At 36.3% G+C, this 24,700-nt stretch overlaps 1 protein-coding gene and 1 long non-coding RNA gene across 2 annotated transcripts in view; one reads left to right on the forward strand and one right to left on the reverse strand.

The window, feature by feature from the left end:
- The window catches only part of LOC128247819 (uncharacterized), a 52,998-nt gene extending 48,266 nt beyond the window's left edge, over nucleotides 1-4,732 (reverse strand). Inside the window, exon 1 of the long non-coding RNA XR_008264141.2 lies at nucleotides 4,536-4,732. This is a non-coding gene — a long non-coding RNA (uncharacterized LOC128247819). The remainder of the gene's footprint in view (nucleotides 1-4,535) is intronic.
- An 8,406-nt stretch (nucleotides 4,733-13,138) lies between these two features.
- LOC106880250 (prenylated Rab acceptor protein 1) lies at nucleotides 13,139-23,393 on the forward strand. The gene is made up of 5 exons (XM_014930118.3): nucleotides 13,139-13,240; nucleotides 17,831-18,043; nucleotides 20,737-20,834; nucleotides 21,522-21,623; nucleotides 22,627-23,393. The coding sequence occupies exons 1-5, from the start codon at nucleotides 13,161-13,163 to the stop codon at nucleotides 22,716-22,718; spliced, it is 585 nt and encodes a 194-aa protein (XP_014785604.1). The 5' UTR covers nucleotides 13,139-13,160; the 3' UTR covers nucleotides 22,719-23,393.
- Nucleotides 23,394-24,700: the final 1,307 nt, after the last annotated feature.

Raw genomic sequence — 24,700 nt, forward strand, 5'->3', positions numbered from 1 at the left:
CATGTAAAAAGCACTCACTACACTCTTGGAGTGGTTGGCATTAGGAAGGGCATCCAGCTGTAGAAACTTTGCCAGATCGGATTGGAGCTTGGTGCAGCCATCTGGCTTGCCAGCCTTCAGTCAAATCATTGAACCCATGCTAGCATGGAAAATGGACGTTAAACGATGATGATGATGATGATGATATATAATACAAATATGTTGATATTGTTGTTATTAACCCCAAATCCTCAATGCTTCAGCAAATCCATGATCAAAAAGGTTTCAGTAGATCTCTGACTGCATTATCCAATGTCAACTTTCTTAAGGCTGTAAATTTGAGGAAGATTTGGCTGTTATTTTTATGTGAGGGTTTACACAGACACACACACACACACACACACACACACACACAGTGCTAGATAGTGTGAGATATTCAAACAAACAGAAAATTACCTCAGTTTTCACATCCTCACCTGACATATTAATTATTATGTCTTCACGTAGAATATTTTGGTATCTAATTAAACAGCTTATCTAATTTCAATGACCAATGTTAATTAGATTTATTATAATCATAAATACCATTTTTGTTTCTTCTGATTCATATGTTGCTCATCTCAACTAAATGTGTAGCTTTCATATGTTGACCTCAATGGGTCAAATATTTATAACATTTCCCTGTTTTCAAGATGTCTCACTCTGTTTTATATTCAATATGTGAAGAGGTCAGGTTGTCAAGGACTGTTATATATATATATATATATATATATATATATATAGCCAATTATTCTCTCTCTTTCACATTTCACCTACTTTTCCTTTATTTCATTGCCCACCTCTACTTTTGTCCATATCTGTTATTGCCAATCATCCCCCCTCTCCCTGACTTCACCCAAATAGCCCAGCCATTTTCATCCACTCACACTCATCTTTCCTCCTTAATACACTATGCCTAGCTCTCACTCCCCAATCCTGTCCTCACGGCCCTGTTCCTCTGTATCATTGCTATCTGATAGTTCCCTGACTCTATATATACCCAGTTTTTTCACCACTACTCAGGTTTTTTCGCCACTTACTTGCATTCTTTAATCACACTTCTTTTGCAATATCCTGTCACTTATATTATGGTGTTCGAACCTCAAGGGTATGCCCTGGCGCTTACCACTATCTATATATCTCTCTCTTCCTTTACTCAACCATCCCATTTATATTCTGATCCCTGTTCTTTTTGAGTATGCCCAGCATTGCTACCATCTCTATCCTACTGTCTCCCACTCTCTCTCTCCTTCTCCTGCACTTCCCTCAGGTTGGGTAACAATGTATTTCCTCCTGTGGTAGCACCCCTGTTTCTGTCTTCATTTCTGATCTCTCTCTCTTTCTGGCCCGAGTAACCTTGTATTTCCTTTACAGCAAAATACCTGTATCTATCTCACTATAACCTTTCATCATCCATCACAAGATCACCTCCTCCAATGCCTCACACACACACACACACACACACACACACACACTACACACACACACACACACACACACACACACACACACACACACACACTACACACACACACACACACACACACACACATCTTTTATTTCAGTTCTTGATTGCAGACATGATGGGCCACTACCTTGAAGGAGTTAGTCAAACAATGTTTTTTAATCTGGTCCACTTATTCTATTAGTCTTGTATGCTGAACCACTAATTTACAGGGATGTAAACAAACGAACATAAACACACATACACACACACGCAAATACACACACACACACACACACACACATGTGCACACACACACACACACACGTGCACACACACACACACACACGTGCACACATACACGTGCACACATACATGCACACACATTCATATATATTTATATACATACATACATACGCACACAGTCATAATATTCACACACATGCATATATCCATACATACATACATACATACATACATACATATTCAAATGAAAATTTAATCAAAACTTTATTTCAAGTTTTAGTCACTTGTTAATTACTTCCACTCCTTCCTGAAGTAACCTGCACCACACCAAAACACACCCTGATGTAAATGTATTGTTTGCACTGATGTAATGTGTTCTTTGAACAGTCACACTGTCCAGCATAGGTGATATTGCTCAGTTATTTTATTCATCCTTCAGTTCATTCATTCATTCATTCATTCGTTTATTCATTTATTCTAAATCCTCAATTTTTGGCAATAGGTACCAAATGATCTGGCATTGATATGTGTAATAGACTGGTACCCTACCCAGTAGTTGTTTGATAGAAAGTTGCAAGTTTTTTAAAAGGAAAGTGAGCAAATGTTACAGTAAAATAAGAGTTAAGCTAAAACGAGAATATTTCACAGTATTGTACATAAAAAAAATTTTTTTTAATTCTTATTAGGTGCAAGAGTGGCTGTGTGGTAAGTAGCTTGCTTACCAACCACATGGTTCTGGGTTCAGTCCCACTGTGTGGCACCTTGGGCAAGTGTCTTCTACTATAACCTCGGGCCGACCAAAGCCTTGTGAGTGGATTTGGTAGACAGAAACTGAAAGAAGCCCGTCGTATATATGTATATGTATATATATATGTGTGTTTGTGTGTCTGTGTTTGTCCCCCCAACATCATTTGACAGCTGATGCTGGTGTGTTTATCTCCCCGTAACTTAGCAGTTCGGCAAAAGAGACTGATAGAATAAGTATTAGGCTTACAAAGAATAAGTCCTGGGGGTCGATTTGCTCGACTAAAGGTGGTGCTCCAGCATGGCCACAGTCAAATGACTGAAACAAGTAAAAGAGTAAAGAGAATAGAAAGAGTATTAAAAATAATTAATTATGATTTAGTCATTGGACTAAATGTCAACTTTCCCTCACTGTGTAATTATTTCTGCTGAGATTTTTTTTGTCTGCTGTATTAAATATATTCGTCCTAACTTAACTGTTGTTCTACATGCAGGTGATGTCTCTGGGTAATTAACCCTTATAGTTCTTTTTTGTTTTATTACAGAGAATAGTTTATAAATGAGAGTAGGAAAAGAAAGCATTAGGACAGAAAGTTATCTGTGAAGTATATATAGTAATTATTTATAACAGTCATAATAATTTACAATAACAATAATAATATTCATTTCTACTAAAGGCACAAGGCAGGAAATTTGGTAGGTGGGGGGCCTAGTTGATAACATCGACCCCAGTGTTTCACTGGTACTTAATTTATCAAGCCTGAAAGGATGAAAGGCAAAGTTGACCATGGCAGAATTTGAGCTTAGAACATAAAGATAAATGAAATGCCGCTAAATGTTTTGCCTAGTATGCTAACAATTCTGCCAGCTCGTCTTCTTTAAATAATAATAATAATGATAATAATAATAATGATGATGATAATAATAATAATGATAATAATGATAATAATTTCAAAATGAATGTGAGTTATAGAAGAATATCAAGGTTTGATGGAATACTTATGGTGTTGGAGGAAAAGGGCTGCACCCATGGAATTCACAGGTTCTCCAAGGAGAACTCCGCAGTAAAAGCACTCATTACATTCTCGAAGTGGTTGGCATTAGGAAGGACATCCAGCTATAGAAAACCATGCCAAATCAGACTGGAGTCTGGTGCAACCTTCCAGCATGTTAGTCCAGTCAAGTCTTCCAACCCATGTCAGCATGGACAACAGATGTTAAATGATGAGGATTATGATGGTGATGATAATGAATAGTGTTGTCTCATGTTGTTGTTTTCCATATAAACAGTTTATATTTGTCTCTTGCCAGATCAGATTTTGATTTTGTATATTATAAGTCTGTAGATGCTATATAGAAATGAAGCAACTACAGCAGGTTGAGTGGGACTTGTGTTGCTGTGCATTCTGTGACTCATGGCACAAGAAATATGAAGAACCCTTACAAGCCTTTAGAAATTTGTCTTTAAACAAAAAAAAAGAAAAAAAGCATTTGTTTAGTGCCTGGCACTTATTTGTGACAAAAACAACATCAAGAACAACATTGAATGATTGCAAACTTTTCATTGTTCAACTGGTGTTCCAGTTATGACCAACCCATCTTTTATTATCAGACACCATGTATCTAAGATAACCTTATACAAAGTCTCCTTTTTTAAGATGGAAAGGTATGACTCAGAGGTATAGAATAATAATAATAATAGTAATAATAATAATAATAGTAATAATAATAATAATAATAATAATAATAATAATAATAATAATCCTTTCTACTAAAAGCACAAGGCCTGAAATTTTGAGGGAGGGAGCTAGTTGATTACATTGACCCCATTGTTTCATGTGGTACTTAATTTATCGACCCCAAAAGGATGAAAACGAAACTCAGAACATAACGACAGGTGAAATACAATAATGATAATAATAATTATTATTATTATAATTATAATAATAATAATAATGATAATAATAAAGAAGGAAGAAGGAAGAAAATAGACCACAACAACAATAACCCATACATATATCTCTATGCGTGAATGTTTATATATATATATTTATAAATGCATACAATGAAAAAAACGACTCACCTGCAAATGTGCATCAGACATGCACATTCCAGTCACTATAAAACATTAGTCACTGTCTACCTGTCTGTCTGTTTGTCTCTCTATTAATTAAGGAGTATGGATTTCTGTTCTTCAACTTCATCATAATGTTTGCAGTCGCTAGGTAAACTCTCACTAGAATACACACGTCTCTCCTTGTCTCCTTATCAACAAGAGATGCTATAATGTACGTGCCATTTCATGCATGTGCGTATGAATGTATGTGTGTATGTGTGCGTATATGCACTTCAATATGTCACAATATGAGGATAAATACAAGTATTTATATGTCTATGCCATTACGCGTGTGTGTATTTGTGAGTGTGTGTGTGTGTGTGTGTGTGTGTGTGTCTCATCTGTTTCTTTACATGCTTACTTATCCATCCATCTACCTACCTACCTACCTTCCTTCCTAGTTACTTACGCACCTATCTACCTACCAATCTGTCTATCTGTCTGTCTCTTAATTTATCTACCAACATATCTACTTTTGTATGTATGTATGTATGTATGTATGTATGTATGTATGAATGTATGTATGTGTGTATCTGTCTATCTATCTATCTATCTATCTATCTATCTATTTATCTATCTATCTATTTATCTATCTATCTATCTGCCTGCTTGCCTGCCTGTCTGTCTGTCTATCTATTCATTTCTCTCTCTCCCTCTCTCTGTATATATGCGTGCATATACATGCATGCATGCATACATAATCATTCTGTTAGTCTGCCTATCTTTCTATCTATTCATTTATCTACTTACATGTTCATCTATTTATCTATATATCTGTCTATTCATTCAGTTGATTCTTTTATCTTTTCACCTACCTTTTTGCCTATGCATTTACCTAACAATACATCTTCTTATCTACCAACATTTCTACCTGCCTAGCTACCAACCTATCTATCACTCACCAACTTACCTATTTTCTTACCTACCTACCAACCTGCTTACCCACCTGTTGTTCTCGTTCCATCCATTCCTGGCTACCTACATACCTACCAGCCACCCAAATTACCTATTTATCCTCCCTATATGTATGTATGTATATATATATATATATATATATATATATGTATATAACGATAGATAGATAGATAGATAGATAGATAGATAGATAGATAGATAGATAGATATACATACACATATATAAAAGGTATGATCAAAAAGTATCCGGATTATTGCCATAATATCAAAGCTTAAGTATGCAGAGTGAAGCTGCTTGGAACAGATCAACCTTGAACCCTGTTGTGCATGTGCACTAAGTTTTAACATTCTAGCTTACTTCTGCTGTTAGCAGCAGTGCTTGAAAGGAACATGTGTAGCGTGTGATCGTCACATTGACCATTACGGAGAAAGTTGTCATGATGATACCTGCTCAGAGGCCTATGCAAAGTTGCAGAAAGTGTGTGGAGAGGACTGTATGAGAATCACCATCCGTGAGTTATTAGAGGATGTGCAGATTAGTTATGGTTCAGTTCAGTCCATTATCACTGAAGATTTGTGTAGGAGACATGTGTCTGCCAAGTTTGTGCCAAAACTGTTTTCAGCTGATCAATAAGACACTTGGGTTTCAGTTGTACAAGATCTCTTCGATTGTGTCGAGAATGATGAAAACTTTTTGAAACTTAGCGTAGGCCTTTGAACAGGTATTGCCAAGCTTTTGGCAAAATTCGATGCAGATTCTCTGCTCAACTTTCTGTCATGGTCAATGTGATGATCACACGCTACACACCTTCCTTCCAAGCACTGCTGTAAACAGCAGAAGTCAACTAGAATGTTAAAACTTAGTGCATATGCACAGCAGAGTTGAAGGTTAATTTGTGCCAAGTGGCTTCGCTTTGCATGCTTTAGCTTCGTTACTATGGCAACAGTCTGGATACTTACTGATCATTCCTCATATATATGTGTATATACATACATATAAGTGTGTGTATATATATATAAAATATATATTTATATATATATATATATATATATGCATGTGTGTGTGTATATATATATATATTTATACACACAATATGTCTATCTATCTATCAATCTATCTATCTATCTATCTATCTATCTATCTATCTATGCATGTATGTATATATATATATATATGTATATATATTATCTTCAAAATAGGAGATACGTTGTCAGTAACCACACCATCCTTCCCAACTTATGAGCTAGATGTAGTTAATGTTCAGCCTGAGCATCTGTAGTTTAATGTCTGTTTGGTCGATTAGAGCTGAAGTATTAAATGGCTTTGATGAGAAAGTCTAGTCTTTAAGCAGTGATTTCTGGCAAGGTATGGTTGCCATGAGATATCATTTGTTGAGATCATTTGCAAGTTTTTAGGATGTACGCTCTCTGTCTGTCTGTCTGTCTCTCTCTCTCTCCCACACACATACAAATATACGCATGTACACATACATACTCATACAATCACAAACATGCTCACATATAAATACATATACATACCCAGAATTATTCACTACACTCATTGCCAACCCTAACCTTACTAATTGAATCTCTGTATAGGGCTTGTATGGCCCTTATTAACCATTCATCAATCCCTAGTTTCTGCATCATCCACCAGATAAGGGAACGGGAGACTCTGTCAATAGCTTTCTCCAAGTCCACAAAAGTCAATATGCAAAAATGAACATAACACTGACATCTCATTTTATCAGACATATTTAGCAAAATTACATAAAAATATCTTCAAATACTTCAAAAGGAGTAAATTTATTCAGTAAAATCACCATTGGTTTCAACCATGGCCTCCATACGACTTCAGAATCTCCTGCAACTCTTCTGGATGGTCTCATTGTTTAAGTTGGTGAATGCTGCCATAATCCTTGCTTTCAATTCATTTTTGGTATTCCAAGGAGTTTTCTTGGTCGCTTGCTCAACTGTGCCCCACGCATAATAATGAAGAGGGTTGCAGTCTGGGGAGTTAGGTGGCCAGATGTTAGGAGAGATGTGGTCACAGAAATTGTCTGACAGCCATAACTGGGTTCTCCTGCTTGTGTGTGATGGCGCAGAGTCCTGTTGCCAGATATAGGGTCTTCGAGCAGCCACTCTCTTGACCCAGGGCAGCACTATCTCCTCCAGGCACTTGTTGTAGGCCTCCATGGTGAGTTTGAGGCCGTATGGGAAGATGAATGGAGGTATAATGTCACCATCAGTAATGATCACTCCAAACACCATGACAACTGGATGTTTGATATGCATTTTTTATTAATAATCGACAGAAGTTATTGAGTGACTCAAGGGCTGAGAGTTTTGTGTGTTGGCAATTATCAAACTCTAAGTGCCAATGCACCAAACTTTTGGCTCTTGAATAACTTTGTACCTTCTGCTTATTATTAATGAAAAACGTGATGTGCGTGTGTGTGTGTGTGTGTGTGCATGTGCATGTGCGTACGTGTGTGTGTGCAGGCATGTGTGAATGTGTTTTGTCCCTGTCACCACTTGACTGCCGGTGTTGGTTTGTTTACACTCCTGTAACATAGCAGCTCAGCAAAAGAAACTGATTGAATAAGTACCATACTTAAAAATAAGTACAAGGATCAATTTTTTTTAAACCAAAGCCTTCAAGTCTATACTCCTGCTTGGCTGCAGTCCAATGACTGAAACCAGCAACAGAGAAAAAGAAAATCCTTTTGATATCATCTCACCTGAGAAATCCTATGCCACAACAAACTTACTGTCTTAAAGCAATCTAAATTAAAATCTTCCATCATAATTTCATGTTAAAATCACACAACTGTTTTACAAAATTCTTTCATTATTTTCAAAATGTACTGAAACCATGCCCGTATTTCAACCAAGATATGATAAGAAAAGAGTTAAACATGCGAAAAATTTTTCAACTGAGAAAAATTAGTAAATGACAGTAAATAACATGCAGAATGTTATGGCATTCAGACAGAGAAACAAAAGTATGGAAGGATGTGTGGGCTGTGTTATTTCACGCATGCAACGAAAATGTTGACAGTTAAGAAGTTCATTGTTGTGGTAAATCTGTAGTTGCAGACATATTGTCGGTGTCGTTTCTTTTGTACCATAATCTATTATTGATGTCTTTGTTCATAAAAACTGTGACTTCAGTGTTTGCCAATTGTCATTGTAATTTTTAACAATGAGACAGTTACATTCATCTTTTCTTCTTTAATGTATTAACAGACTGATAGTGCAGCTTGTGTAAACTAATTACATTTTATACATTCAGGCACAGGTATGTCTATATGGCTCAGTAATTTGCTTCCTAACAACACAGTTTTGGGTTCAGTCCCACAGTACAGCACCTTAGGCAAGTGTTTTCTACTATAGCTCCTGGCCAACCAAAGCCTTGTAAATGTATTTGGTAGGCTGAAACTGAAAGAAGCCTGTCATCTGTGTGTGTATGTGTGTGTCTGTGTGAGTGCAGATAGACAGATAAAGAGCGACAGAGAGAGATAGAGAGACAGTGAGAGATAAAGAGAGATAGAGTGGTAGAGAGAGAGAGAGAGAGAGAGAGAGAGAGAGAGAGAGAGAGATGTGTGTGTGTGTTTGTGTGCGTGCGTGCAGATAGAGAGACAGTGAGAGAGGCAGAGAGTGATAGAGAGAGTGATAGAGAGATAAAGACAGAGAGACAGAGAAATATGTGTGTGTATGTGTGACTGTTTGTAAACCCCCACCACTTGACAATTGGTGTTGATTTGTTTACATCCCTGTAACTTAGCAGTTCAGAAATAGAGACTAATAAAATAAATACCAGACTTAGAAATAAGTACTGGGGTTAATCTGTTGAACTAAAGCTGTCAAGGCTGTGCCCCAGCATGGTCGCACTGCATTATATGTTTCCCTGGATGCATTTTTTATGGTACCAGCAGTAAAGAGATTATCTCATTGTCTAATCACTGCAGGTGTACACTGGAAGGAGTAGGGAGCAGAGTCCATCGTGGCAACAACATAGGAAGGGGTTTGCCTTGTGTGCAGTAAATGTGGAGAATAATCAGTAGCTTAAGACATGTAGACTGAAGAGGAGAATAGGAGAGAGAGAGAGAGAACAATGTCTGTAGAAAGGCCAGAAATGGGTGACTGAGAGGTGTGGGCAAGAGTATAAGTATAGAAAGTACTTGATAATTTAGATTGTATATATTTGCTTGAGTGGGTGAGAAGGGGAATAGGAAAGAGAGCTATGACATCAGAAGAACTAGAATGGGTGGACAAAAGGTGTAAGAATATAATGGAAATGGCAGGGTTGTTTGGTGTAGAGTCAGAAGGAGAATGGTTGGCAATAGCAGAGTTGCACAAAAGTAAGAGTGGTTCGTGATAAGATAAAGGTAAGAGTGATTCGTGATAAGATAAAGGTAAGAGTAGGTGATGAGTGGCAGTAGAAGTGGCTCAGAGGAGACAGAGATTATGAGTACAGAATGGTGAAACTTAAGTATGGGATGTATAATTTGGTGGCAAATGCTCTGTAAAACCATTCTTATGCAGGATTTTGGCTCACTCAAAAGCTGAACTCCTGTAATAGAAAAAATAATTTTACAAAATATTTTTCAAACCATTGTATAGTAATATAGGTAGGAATCCAGCCACTTTTATTTGCATGGAAATGTTACTGAGAACATTTTAATGTCTTTCAGGTCCCTCAAGCACTTCCCTTTCCAGTCATCAGTGGCATACACCTGTGTGTGCCTGTGACATTTGAGCACCTTAGATTGTTTGAATCTTGTGGGCCTTTCTTCATTCTCTCCCGTTAATGTCCTTCGTGCTGGACACCTAAATATCATTATTCAGTTTATTTCAAGATTTCTTGCCAATAGAGAAAGGACCGATTGTATGTATGTATGTATGCATGTGTGTATGTATGAACACACACACACACAGCATGTGTCAGTGGGTGCGCGCGTATGTATGCGCGTATGTATGTTATACTGTCTCACATTTCTTCATTCATTTCTTTATATCTTCCTTTTCTTCTTCTTTCTTTTTTACTGTCTATCTTCGCCCTCAACTAGATAATTTAGGATATATATTTATCATAACATTTTCCCCGTAATTTTTCTATACATTTCATTCTTTTTTGTCGTAGTTATTTTAATTTTTTTAAACTAACCACAGTTATCTCCCCTATATTTCTATACTCCTAAATTTTCAACCATGAAAATGTTATTCTTTTAAAATTCTCTGTATCCTTCTTGGTAGGTTCTCTCTCTTTCTCTGTCTCTCTCACACACACACATACAGAGTATAACTCTTTATTCCTTTTTACTAACTAATTTGTACGTTAGACGTCTGCTTACCAAAATATGTCATAATCACCAAATATTTTTTACCTCCCCTTGGCCAGATCTTTTCCAATCTCAGTCCAGTCACTTGTGTTTTCTTTCATTTTTCTTTTTTCTTCAATACATTTTGAAAGATAACCATAAAAATTTATTAATGTCTCCTGTTTGTGTATACACACATCATATATGGTATTTTAATCCTTGTGTTCTATCCTCGTCGATTCTGTACAGTATATGCACTTTTAGCTGTCATTACTTTCTTCACTCGACTTATTGCTGCTTTCTATCTCCTATTTTACCATCTCTCTGACAGGTTGCAGTACACCTAAGCACTGTGAATGAATAGAGAAAGTCTTTAACGTTTCGAGCCTACGCTCTTCAACAGAAAGAAATAAGGAGGGAAAAAAATATGTGTAGTGGTCAGCGATCTATCATGGCGAATGCCGGACAGAAGGGTCACACAGGAGAGTTAAGAAGAAGGGGAGATAACAAAGTGGTAGTGATCCCAAAACGAAGGTGCGTGTGTGTGAGAGAATACTGGCGATCTTAACGTATGCATGTGTGTATGTAGGTGTGAAAATGTGAGGATGGGAATTGGTCAGTGCTGGTGTGTACGTGGTGGTGTGTTGTGTGATATGGAGTAGCGTGGTGTGATGTGATGGTGTTGGGAGGTGGGGAAAGCATGGGTGGGTTTTGGGGTGGAGGTAGGGGTATGTGGGTAGGCAGAGGGTGGGGTAAAGGTGAAGTATGTGGTAGAGGGTGTAGGGGTGGGGGTGTGAGGGATGGGGTGGGATGAGAAGGAATGGGAAGGTGGGCTAGGAGTGTGTAGTGAATTTCCAAAATATAGACCCCCCCTCCCCGCCGATCATCACAGATCCTCCTCCATGTATAACAGTTGAAAGAAGGCAGTCTGGGTCAAATGCTTTTTTTGGCTGTCTCCACATGTATACTCAGCTGGTGGTCAGAAAGGATGACTCACCCGAGCAAATAACATTCCTCCACTGCTCTTCGGACCAATTCTGTAGGTTTTTACTCCACTCTAAACAATTTGCAACATTTATTTTTGAAAGTAGTGGTTTTCTGATTGCAGCCCTCCAGTGAAATCTGGCTTTGTACAGCTCACAAATCTGGGTTCTCAAGGTGGTCATTAAGCGCTGCAGTAATTTTGGGAGCTGTACTTTTGTGATCCTTTCTAACAATTCGCGTAAGAGTCCGATGGTCCCTATCTGAAAGTTTTGGTTTTCTTCCAGAGTTTTGTTTCGATAAGGAGGTTTTTCCCTCTTTCTCAAAGGCTGTCATTACTTTAGGGTTACAGTTTTAGGGTTAGGGTTACAGGAAAAGTGAAAAATGAAGAAATTGGGGGGGGGGGGTCTAAATTCCGATTTTTGGGTATTTTCCGGAATCTCCGTATCCCAAAACGTGGGCTTTTGGAAAAAATTTTTTGAGAAAATGGATTTGACATCCCTACCTCATTGGGAAGGAAATGGACACGGAATTAAGGGTTGGAGACAAAAATATAGAAAATCGAATTTTTAACAATCCTACTCAATTTCTTGCCCTTTTTCTACTCAATGAAGTTCCATAAAATAACAAAAAGACAAAAAAAAAAAAAAAAAAGGACGGGTTAGTTTACAGAACGCCTGTAAACATAGATCCTTTGTATTAGGGCTGAACTGGGACTAAACCTCTGTATTAGGGCTGACCCGGGACTAAACAGTGACATCTCTCACAGCACCAATAGCAAAAACAAGGTAGCGGATTGGTAGTATTCGCAGTATTTGTTTTGACTGTCTGCATTCTGAGTTCAAATCTCATCAATGTCAACTTTGACTTTCACCCTTTTAGGGCAGGTTAGAGAGAGAGAGAGAGAGAGAGGGGGGGATAGAGAGAGAGAGGGGGGTAGAGAGAGAGAGAGAAAGAGAGATCAGTCCAGAGCGGTGGATCGGCAGAATTTTTAGAGAATCGGACTAGTTGCCATGCGGTATTTGTTCGGGCCCAGATTTGTGTTCTTGTTATTTTAAGCAAATCGAGTACCCATGTTTATGTTGATTCATTGGCTCATCGTCATTTTGTTAATGTTGAAGGGACCATAGTGGATCTTTTCGGAGTATTTTGTCGGAATACTCAGAGTATTTTGTCCTTGAGGCGTAGGTAAGGTAACAGGGAATTTGGATTATTTTTCTTCTTCTGTATACATGTATTGAATAATTAACAATGAATAACATTTTACTAAACAAAAACAGCAATTTTTGTAGTTATAATCAAGAAACACAAAAAGTGGTGACGAAAGCAACAGATGGTGTGACGTAACACATATATACACGTAATCTGAACGATGGACGAACAGCATTTGTTGGAAGGAAATATAGAAGGGGCTGAGAACAATAATTCGACGCTTACTAGAAAAGGCAAACAGTGAGTAAATTCCTTATTCGACTTTTACCTTTCGGTTTAAATATTTCATTTGTTGTAATCTCTATGCCTTCTTATGTCAAATTTATAAGTCGTAATAATTCCCAGAAAACTTTTTTGTTCAGCTGTTTACTTTTTGACACTTCATGAAACTCACCCCCTGTTGGTATGTATGTGTGTATATATATATATATATATATATATATATATATATATATATATATATATGTAGTGTACTGTCCCGTTATTGGTGGGCTCGACACAAACTTACTTCATCCAGTGAGATATAAATATTGTTTGATATACACACAATTTAAATATGAGTCATAATGATATGAAACTAATTGTAGTAGCTCGCATATCCTATGTATAATGAGATAGATAGATGTGTGTATAAATGGCGTATAATAGTTGCTTTCACAGAATACTGAATCTACTTGCTATTCTAAGCGTTGTAGCATAGTTAAATATACAAACTTTAAGTCATTTCTAGACATCATAATAATACTTCAACTTGACTTTATATTTTGAGGGTGTGTGTTATCAAATTTGAAATCGACATTTGCGTTAAAAGTGTAATTTATATGTGTAAAATCGGCTGAGGTAAAGAATACGCACACCACCTGTTTTCAGCGTAACCCTAAACCTAACGCCAGACCCCGGGCGTATTCTTTGCCTTCGCCGCGAAATCCATGAAAAACCGTCATATTAAACGTTAAAAAGAAAATGGATATTGATTACATTTAATACCAATATTTTAGCAAACAAAAAGTAGTGATGGCTAATCAAAATAAAAATAGTCACATGAAAAAACCAGTTCATGTCTGACTAATAACGCGCGTATGTGTATGTACTATATATAAATAATCGATCGGCATGTTTGTGATCATGTAACTTATTTAAACAAAACTTTATTTTGTTAGTATATTTTACGCACCTAAATAATATAACAGTTATTAACGTGTGTGTGTGTGTGTGTGTGTATATATATATATATATATATATAATAATATTAGGGACAAAATCCAAAATTACAGGTAAAAATCTCAATTAAAATCAAATTATAAAAAATTAAAATTAAATTGAGCCTTATAGATAAAGTATATATAAAATATATAGTTTTAGGGAAAATAACCAATTTTCAAGAACTCATCGATGAAAATCTACTATCACATATAGAAAAATTAATAATTAAAAGCACAATAAATGAGTATAATATAAAGTAAAGTAAATATCATAAGATAAATATAATAAAAAGATTACACGTGTAATCTTTTTATTATATTTATCTTATGATATTTACTTTACTTTATATTATACTCATTTATTGTGCTTTTAATTATTAATTTTTCTATATGTGATAGTAGATTTTCATCGATGAGTTCTTGAAAATTGGTTATTTTCCCTAAAACTATATATATATATATATATATATATATATATATATATATATATATATAGTTAATCTCATAAGGATTTATAGGCTTTGAGAGAATATGAAATAGATAATTATTTTTTGAAACGTTGGATATCGCAGCAGATATGCTATAAATAGCTTGTAAATATTGAGGTAAAAAACGTGTGTGGTTTGGTGTCACAAACACATTCTATCCCCACGGCATATATACATATATAAACAACTTGTATGCCTGCGGTCATATAACTTTTCTTATTTAAGCAAAACTTTTTCTGAATATATTTTATGCCCGCAGATTTATATAATTTACCCAAACCACGTCTAGATAATATCTCGCTGACTGGAAGAATAGAAATAGAATTCTTATGTAGGAATTTTACCATCTTTGGCAGTGTTTATTTAACACACCCACAATGAATACGCCCCCTGATGATGATATGTATGTATGTATGTATATATATATATATATATATATATATATATATATATATATATATATATATATATTGTTGTACTTGGGGATGGTCATATTGCCAGTTTAGCCAATAAAAACACATGCACTGTATATTTGGTGTTAATTTGCTTCAGCTTTATATTACATTAATCTTAATCTTATTTCGGCCAGAGTTCTTTTGTCACACTTCTGTGACCTCATCAGTGGTCCTTTGTTTCCTTCCTTCTTATGTGTGTCTCACCTTGCTAAATATCAGCCATTTTGTATATATATATATATATATATAAATATATATACGAGCTTAAAAGCTAGTATGTAGCGTTTAGCAACTGACCCTGAATGGGTAGAAGATCTGCAAACAGATCTCTGACTTGTTTTGGAGAATTTGTTGCAATTGCTTCCTCCAAGTCATATCTCAATGATGATCGTATTCGTTGCAAAAAAATCATGTTAAAAAAAAAAAAATCGCCAAAAACAATCATAGTAATGAAAACATAGGAATCCAAAATTTCAGGATTGCAGATCCAGATTCGGCCTGGAATGTTTTTAATTTACTCACGGAGTTAGCTTTTAGATTATAAAAATTGTTATCGAACAAAAAAATTTGTCGCAAAAAGTCATGTAAAAACATCGCCAAAAACAATCACAATAATATAAACTTGGGAATCCAAAAGTTCAGAATTATGGGTCTGGATTCGGCCCGGAATATTTTTTAATTTACTCATGGAGTCAGCCTGATTCCAAAATGGTATATGTTGGGCTAGTTGAAAAAGTGTGACACACTGACATTCACATATATTTGTATCATATTATATTATTATATTACATTAAAGCGGCATGCTGGCAGAATTGTTAGCATGCCAGGCGAAATGCTTAGCGTTATTTTCTCTGCTGCTAGGTTTTGAGTTCAAATTCTGCCGAGGTCGACATTACCTTTCATCATTTCAGGGACAATAAAATTTAAGATGTCATCAAAGTGGTGGAGGAGCTGTGTTAGACAGTCCCTCCCACCATGAAAACCATGCTGGTTGCAATTTAGATGATTTTGCTCTAGGAAGGCTGTTAGTCTTGATCTCAGCACACTCTCAGATATTTTGATATGCGAGGTAAGTAAGACTGGACGGTAGTTTACTGGGAGCGATTTATTCTCTTTTTTAAAGATATGAATGACTGACTGGGAGAGAAGGTTTTGAGGGATAAAACTGACATACAGTGATTTCCTCCAGAGGTGCTGCAAGTTGCTGTCTGCATTCCTTCAGCACTCTAGTAGGGAACCTGTCAGGGCCCATTGCTGGATCAGGTTTGATTTCTTTTATTGCTGTTAGGATGTCAGTAGCATTGAAGGTTATGTCGGAAAGGACATGTTGAAGATTCAAAGAGGCAAAGCTGCTTGAGTCAACTGAATCAGGGTCACTGAAGACAGAGCAGTATTGACTTTGCAGGATCTCAGCCATGTCTTTGGCATTACTGTGAAGGGTGCCATTTCAATCAACCTGTGGGCTGAAAGAGGAAACTGGTCCTGTGTGGGTTGCAAAGGAGTAAAAGACCTTAGGATTATTCTTGATGTTTTTAATAGCCCAGGCTTCCTCTGCGGCTCTTTAGTTTATGAGAGTTCACAGATTCCAAGGTTGTTAATGTTCTTATTTGGGGCTGCTGCTGATGGTGGTATTTTAGAGTACTGATTTTTTAGTTTATTCTTTTTATTCTCCTGATGAACGTTTTTCTCTGTTTTGGAATCCTGCATCTACTGTTATTTAAGAGTCATGAAGGTATGCGTTTTGAGCATATGTGAGTGACTATTCTCAAACAGTTGCCATGTGTTTATGTTCAAATATGCACCCACACAGTCTTCACATCACACTCCAAACTGTAATTTCCAAAATCCTACCATGTGTCCACAGAGGCATCCCCCACCCCATCTTTGTCCCCTTACCAATAAAAATGAACTTACCTTCTGTGATACTTCAGAAAACTCAAGATTTTGAATTAGTTAGAAAATCAAAGTGCACCTTAATAGTGTACTCAATCATTAAACAATTTCTTTTTATTATTAATTTCAGATAGTTGTGATTTTGATGTGAGTTTCTACATAACATGCTAAGGTTATCCTTCATAACCATTAGTTTACAAATATAAATAACATCCCTGATAAAATTATCATCAATATCATTATTTTAATGTCGAGTACATTGAGGTAGATATTTTTTTACAGCTGGGTGCTCTTCCTGTCATAATTCTTTAACTGTTTCCAAGCAAGGTAACATTTCAGACATGTTTTAATAGAAAGTTTGAAATTAATGACACTACATATATGGCAGTGACACTTACTTACAACTGCTGCATGATGTCAAGACAAAGAAGCACTAACACACCCATGCATGATGGGCTTCTTTCAGTTTCTGTCTAACAAATCCACTCACAAGGCTCTGATCAACCTGGGTCTATTGTAGAAGACACGCAAGGTGTGCTACACAGTGGGACTGAATTTGAAACCACATAGTAAACTTCTTAACCAAATAACAATGTTTTCATATTGATTAGTCAAACATACTCTGAAAATCATTCAATTCTTTTGATAAATAACAACTAAGATACAATGTTTCAACACAAGATTACATAAGAACTTTATCCAAAAATATCCAAGAAAGAAATTCTATGATTTGTTTAAGAAGATTCTCTTTGTTATTTATGTCACTAAATGCCACCTTTCCTTTTATTGCAGGTCCAAAATGTCTGTGACATTGTCAAGTGTTGCTGCACGGGAATGGTTTCAAAAGAAACGAGAAACCATTAAACCATGGGGCGAGTTCCTGAACACTTCTAAATTTCGAATTCCTAAGAATCTTGCTGAGGTACCCAAATACACAATGAAAAACATTGAAGATTTCCAGAGCAATTACTTGTTCGTGTTTATTGGTTTAGTCATTGTTTGTATGTAAGTGATTTTTCCCCTCTCTCAGAATTCTGGTACAACATCAATTTTCTGGCACCTTTGCTTCCAAAGCCATTCCATATGACTGATTTTTCTGAGTCATGGGTGCTCATACTCTAAATTAAACAAATATTAAATTCACTTATGTAATTAAATGAAATACAAGTACTTGTACATTAGTATAAATGATACAAGTTTATTAATACTATATCGTGCAAGCCACGAGAATTTGATTGGGGCAGCCATGAGAATTTGAAGTTCCTGCTTGTAAATTAGTGCTGGTTATAAGAGGTTCTGGACCATCAGTGCCTGTAAAATCAGTGATGTACCTGTATTTTTCATCATCATCAATGTCATTTAATGTCTGTTGTCTATGCTGGCATGGGTTGGATAGTTTGACCAGGACTTGTAAGCTGAGGGGTTGCACCAGCCTCCAGTCTGATTTGGCATGGTTTCTATGGCTGGATGCCTTTCCTAATGCCAACCTCTCTGAGCAGGAAATAGCTGCTAAGACAGACAGAAACAGAAAGGTCAGCCAACCCGGAAAACTCAGTTGCAAAACAAGGAAAGCAAGGGGTAACTTGATTACCCCCAAATAGCAGCCAGGACACAGAGAGAGAGAAAAGTAGAAGGAAAAACTTGACCTGTGTTCATAGAATTTATTAAGTTGTGCTTTAATTTTTGAAAGCATATATATATATATATCATTATCCTTTAATGTCTGTTTTCCATGCTGGTATGGGCTGGACAGTTTGACCAGAGCTGGCAAGTAGGAGAGCTGCACAAGGTTCCAGTCTGATTTGGCTTAGTTAGATGTCCTTCCTAATGCCAACCACTTTACAGTGTGTGCTGAGTGCTTTTATGTATTCAAAGACTGAAGTGGAGAAGGGTTTTGTGCCAATGGCAGTTGAGCATAGGTCAGTTGCTCCTAAGAAGCAAATGAAAGCTTCAACAAAAGTTGCCAGATTAATTTTTGCTGTCAAACACAATACACTCTTATACAAGTTTTGCGGACGAGGAGAAATAGATGAATAGATTTTCATAAAACTGTTTTTTTTTTTTTATATAAGAGAAATTAAGATATTTACTAGATCATGTCAGGACAATGGTTTTCTTTTGATTTATCAAAATATCTTCATAGACAATACAATATAATTTATTATACACAGAAACCTAAATTTGAGCTACTCATTTACTTGTTTGTCATTGGACTATGGCCATAATGGGGCACAATCTTCAAATGAGATCAACCCCAGTACTTATTTTTTTTTATGTTTGGTACTTTTCTATTATCTATTTTGTTGAACTGTTAAGCTATGGAAACAAAACAACACTGGCTGTCATGTGGTGGAGAGGGGTGAATAAATACAATTGTGGCCGTTGCCAGTACCGCCTGACTGGCTTCCGTAGGATTTTCGAGCGAGATCATTGCCAGTGCCCCTGGACTGGCTTGTGCACATAAAAGACACCATTTCAAGTGTGGCCGTTGCCAGTATCGCCTGACTGGCCTTCGTGCAGGTGACACGTAAAAGCACCTACTACACTCTCTGAGTGGTTGGCGTTAGGAAGGGCATCCAGCTGTAGAAACTCTGCCAAATTTAGATTGGAGCCTGGTGTTGCCATCCGGTTTCACCAGTCCTCAGTCAAGTCGTCCAACCCATGCTAGCATGGAAAGCGGACGTTAAACGATGATGATGATACATACAAAAGGTTTCCACACATACTTTCTATTCAAGAAAATCACTCACAAGGCATTGGGTAGTGCAGTGCTGTTGCACTGAACCTGAAATCATTTGATTATGTAGCAGCTTTTTTAAAATTCACAGCCATGTTCAGCGTATGCTTTCTGATCTGCTGTTTGCTATAAAAAGAAAGTTGAACTGCTACTAACTGTTGACTTTATGAATTTTGAAAACTCAGCATTTTTCAATATTTCTTATGTTGTTATCTGAAAACTTTATGAGCCGTATTTTACCAATGTAAAGTTCCAACTTGATGTTTAGTAGATGGTGTTTCACTTAAAGCCACATTGATAGGCATGGAGTTATTCAACCTATAGACATGTCATCTCCTCTCACTGTCTTTCCTTTCATCAATTACAGTGTCTTCTGCTCCTTAGATCTGGCTGATTTCATTCTACTTCCATCCAGTCTTATGTGATCCACTCTTCCCTTGCACCCATACTGTGTTTGTCTCCCTAGGCTGTACTAACCAATATTCTGAATTTGTCTTGTCCAGAACATCAGACTTCTGGAATTTCCGTCTTGCAGTGGTTCAACTGTATTGGACCTTAATGGTCTTGGAGGGCCTTTGAGGGCCATGTACATAAACCTCTTTTACCAGACCAAACAAACTATTAAAATTTAATAATTAACCTAGTTATCTTTAAAAGGTTTCTAATCTATCAGAATATGAATGCCACCACTTAGCACCAGTTTAGTAATTAATTGAAGGTTTAAGTTTTTCATGTTATTTCTATCTCAACAAAAATTCTCTCATCTAAGTCCTGAAGTCATCAATTTATTAAAAGATTAAAATAACTGAGGTATTTTCTTTTGCTTCACCACAAATAGGAAGTTTATTAAACTTGACAGTGTTTATAATAATTGTTGTTGATATTTCCTTTTGTTGTTGGCTGTATATGGATTTTAGTTGAGTATTTTGCCAAAATTTGAAATAATTTCTCTTTCTTTCAGCCTGACATCACCATTGCTGTTAATAGCACTAGCTGCCTGTCTTGGTGCATGTTACATCATCAGTTTGAAAAACCAAGAGAAAAAACGTACAATCATGGGTATGTAACAAAATAATTATATTATTCTTTTTTGTTAATATAATGGGTTAACTGTACAGTGTAGTGGGAGTCACATGCCCAAGATGCCACACAGTCGGACTGAATCCAAAACTATGTGGCCTGGGGCTCTAGTAGAAAACACTTGCACAAAGTACCACACAGTGGGACTGAAGCAGAAACTACATGGCCGAAAAGTGAACTTCTTAATCCAGACAGTCATACCTGTGCCTATTTGTTAACTGTTATTATATTCATAGGTCAGAATTTTATTTCCATTTTTCTATATCCTTTACTTAGCTTTTCTAATATCTATTCTTCACCATCTGTCCTTTTGACATTGAATGCAGACTGATTTATTAGTTTTGCAACCAATTTTTCAATACTGTCTACCAAATGAACTCGCAAAGCTTTTGTAGACCTGGGGCTATTGTAGAAGGCACTTGCCCAAGCTGTCCTGCAGTGGGACTGAAAGAACTGTGCTTGAAAAACAAGAGCTGGTCACAGGAAAAGTCTCCAACCATCGATTACTGAGATGATATGGTTGAAAAGTAAGCTTGTTAACCACACTCCATGCCTGCACCTAAATAAGAAATTATGTCTTATATAAACTATGTGTTATAAAGGGAAGTTACACAATAATATATATAAATGATATATTTTGTTATTAACTTGTTTCTTTGTTTACAGGTCATGAACTGAGTTTAGGCCAACAGTATGCTGGTGTTGGAGTTTTATCTTTCCCACTTTTTTGGGTAGCTGGAGCTGGTTCGGCTGTTTTCTGGGTTATTGGTGTGTATTATTTTTCCTTTCCATCTTACTATTTATTGCAGCAAAAAATGTTGCATAATAAATTGTAGTTTCCTTATTCTATGAGTATACAAATATTGTTGTGATTTCAGCTTGAGAGAGTATGATCATTATGATTCTATTTCCCAATTCTATAAATTTGTGGCACTAAATCAATATTTTAGTATTATCATTATCATCATCATCATCATTTTGTGTCCATTTTCCATGCTGACATGGGTAAGACGGTGTGATTGGAACTGGTAAGCCAAAGAGCTGCACTAGGCCCCAGTCTGTTTTGGCTTGGTTTCTATGGCTAAATGCCCTTCCTAATGCCAGTCATTCAACAGAATGTACCGAGTGTCTTGTACATGTCACTGGCACGGTGCCTTTAACGTATCACCGGCACAGGTACCTTTTATGTGTCACCTGCACAAGTGCCTTTTAAATGTCACCCACACTGGCCTTGACTACAATTTTCTAAGCATGATGTATCTATTTGTTTATTGCACTTAATTTTGATCCATAATGATAGACAAGTTTACTGCAGTATGCATCATGAGATAATACCTCATGTGGACATGCTGTGTTTTAAAACAGAAAAATATATTAAGAGCAGATGAAAATCATACTGGCAGCTGCCAGTGAAATGGTGTATTTTACGTGCCACCTACACAGAAGCCAGTCCAGCGGTACTGGCAACGATCTCACTCGAATGTCTTTTCACGTGCCAGGAAGGCGACGACGCATACATATATACACATTGCTGTGTAGGCACAGATGTGTCTGTGTGGTTAGAAATTTACTTCCCAACTACTTGATTTAGCTTCAGTCACATTGCACAATATCTTGGACAAATGCCTTCTGTGATACCCCTGAACTGACCAAACCCTTGTTATTGCATTTGGTAGACGGAAACTGAAAGAGCCTGTTCTATAGACACACACATAATGTTGCCACCATCTTTCAAGCTGCCACTATATTTTCATATATTTGTTTATTTCAGGAGCTTCTTTCTTTGTGATCGGTTTGCATGCAATAATGTATAACGGAGCTGAGGAACAAGAGGGTTTTGACTTGGAAATGGAATCTGTATGAGGAGGAAACAATTTTTTGCATGTAACTCACCACCAAGAGTTTTCAGATTACAATGGATTCTCTTTTTTTCTGTTTCTCATTAAAATATTCAACTGTGCAAATAATGACTAGTACTTAGGTTTACTGATCAAGTGGCTGATAATGTTTAGCCTAATGGGATTCTGTGAAAAATTATAACAAAGCATTTCTTTGTAAGCATTCAATATATTTGTTTTGGAATGAGAATTAAACATTATTTTTATATATTTCTTGGGCTGTGACAATTTTCTACTTTGTCAGTATTGCAGAGTTTTAACTAAATTCACTTGGATTTTAATGTACCAATGAATAGATAGTCTTTCATATTAGTTGACTAATACCATTATTTTCTCCATTAACTGCTTCTACTTAATACCTGGTAATGGCATGGGTAATGCCTAGCTAAATAATATTTGCACATTTTGGTTATTATTTCCCACCTGGTTCATCAAATATCTGAAATATTTAAAAATACAATTGTGCATGATACTTGATATCCCATTTATTTAATCATATATGAAACCACTTATTTTATGGAAGTCATTTCTTTTTTTTTAATGTGGTTTACAATTAATATAAACGATCTGATTTTTGAAAGAAGATTCAGCAAAGATATATAAACAAAGCAAAATAAAATTAATTGTATTTAATTTTCAATTCTCCTTTTGTTTCTAATTTTTAATCTTAACTTTATACCCACTTTCATCATAAATAACATAACCAACACCTTCAGACAAGGGACACTCCAACACAGTTGTCCTATATATCATAAACTTTAAACAAAGCTTGATTGGAGAAGGGGGGAATCCTTCTCCAAATCATCATCACCATCATCGTTTATGAGGGTAGCCTGAAAAGTTCATAGGCTGATGATGGAGTGATGCAAGAGCTGTGAAATCTTGCATGTCTTAATTTCAACACTTCTTATTAATAACTGCATTGTTTTTAACAGGTAAACTGACATCTGACTGTTCAAAGAAAACTTCAAAAGTAACTAGTAGTGACTTCTCTTGAAAATGGACAAAATTTAGCATCATGGTGTTATCAAGTACTTGCAGAAAAAGGACGTTTATGCTGATATGGTTGCTACATTAAGGGATGATGCTCCAGTTTTATCAACTGTGCAAAAGTGGGCAGCTGAATTTAGGAGAAAGGAGAAGTTTGAAGACGACCTAGCATCTGGATGACCTGCAACTACCTTCACTGAGGAAAACATTGATCATGTTCACCATATGCTGATGAATGATGGGCGATTGACTATAAATCAAATAACTAATGCTATTAGCATATTCCATGTGAGAAAGTTGAGCATATTCTGCACAATAAACTTGGCATGATGAAGGTTTCTGTTTGGTGGGTGCCAAGTCTTTTGACACCTGATCAAAGATACACGAGGCTGATCACATCATGGGAAAATTTGACATTGTTTCAGGTAGATCCAGCTGACCCAGGATGAGTGTTGTGGGTTCATCACTTTGAGCCAGAGACAGAAACAATCCATGCAGCAGAAATACCCATCTTCACTTTACTCCAAAGAAGGTTGAGGCCATTTCATCTGCAGGTGTGTGTATGTATATATTATATATATATATATATATATATATATATATATATATATATATATATATATACACACACACACACACACAGGTCGTCATAAACTAACAACCACAATTGGTTCCGACTGACTAGTTGTAAGTCGATTTGGTTGTAAGTCAGCCTATAGGCCTATACATAGCTTTGTTTTATATTTTTACATTCTTAAGGTACATTCTCAGGTAAAAGTCACATACAGCATTCTGTATTATTCTATTATACTGGTGTTAGTAAAAAATTTCGGAGTCCCAAGCAGTCATCTTGTAAACAAATACAAGGTTGCCTCGATTTCTCATCCAACACATGGAATAACCACAGTGGCAATCGATAACCAAATCTATGGGAAGTGTTTGTTAGCTGACATCATC

The sequence above is a fragment of the Octopus bimaculoides genome, chromosome 5 (assembly GCF_046866305.1).
Source record: "Octopus bimaculoides isolate indiv1 chromosome 5, ASM4686630v1, whole genome shotgun sequence".
NCBI classification, from domain to species: Eukaryota; Metazoa; Mollusca; class Cephalopoda; order Octopoda; family Octopodidae; genus Octopus; species Octopus bimaculoides.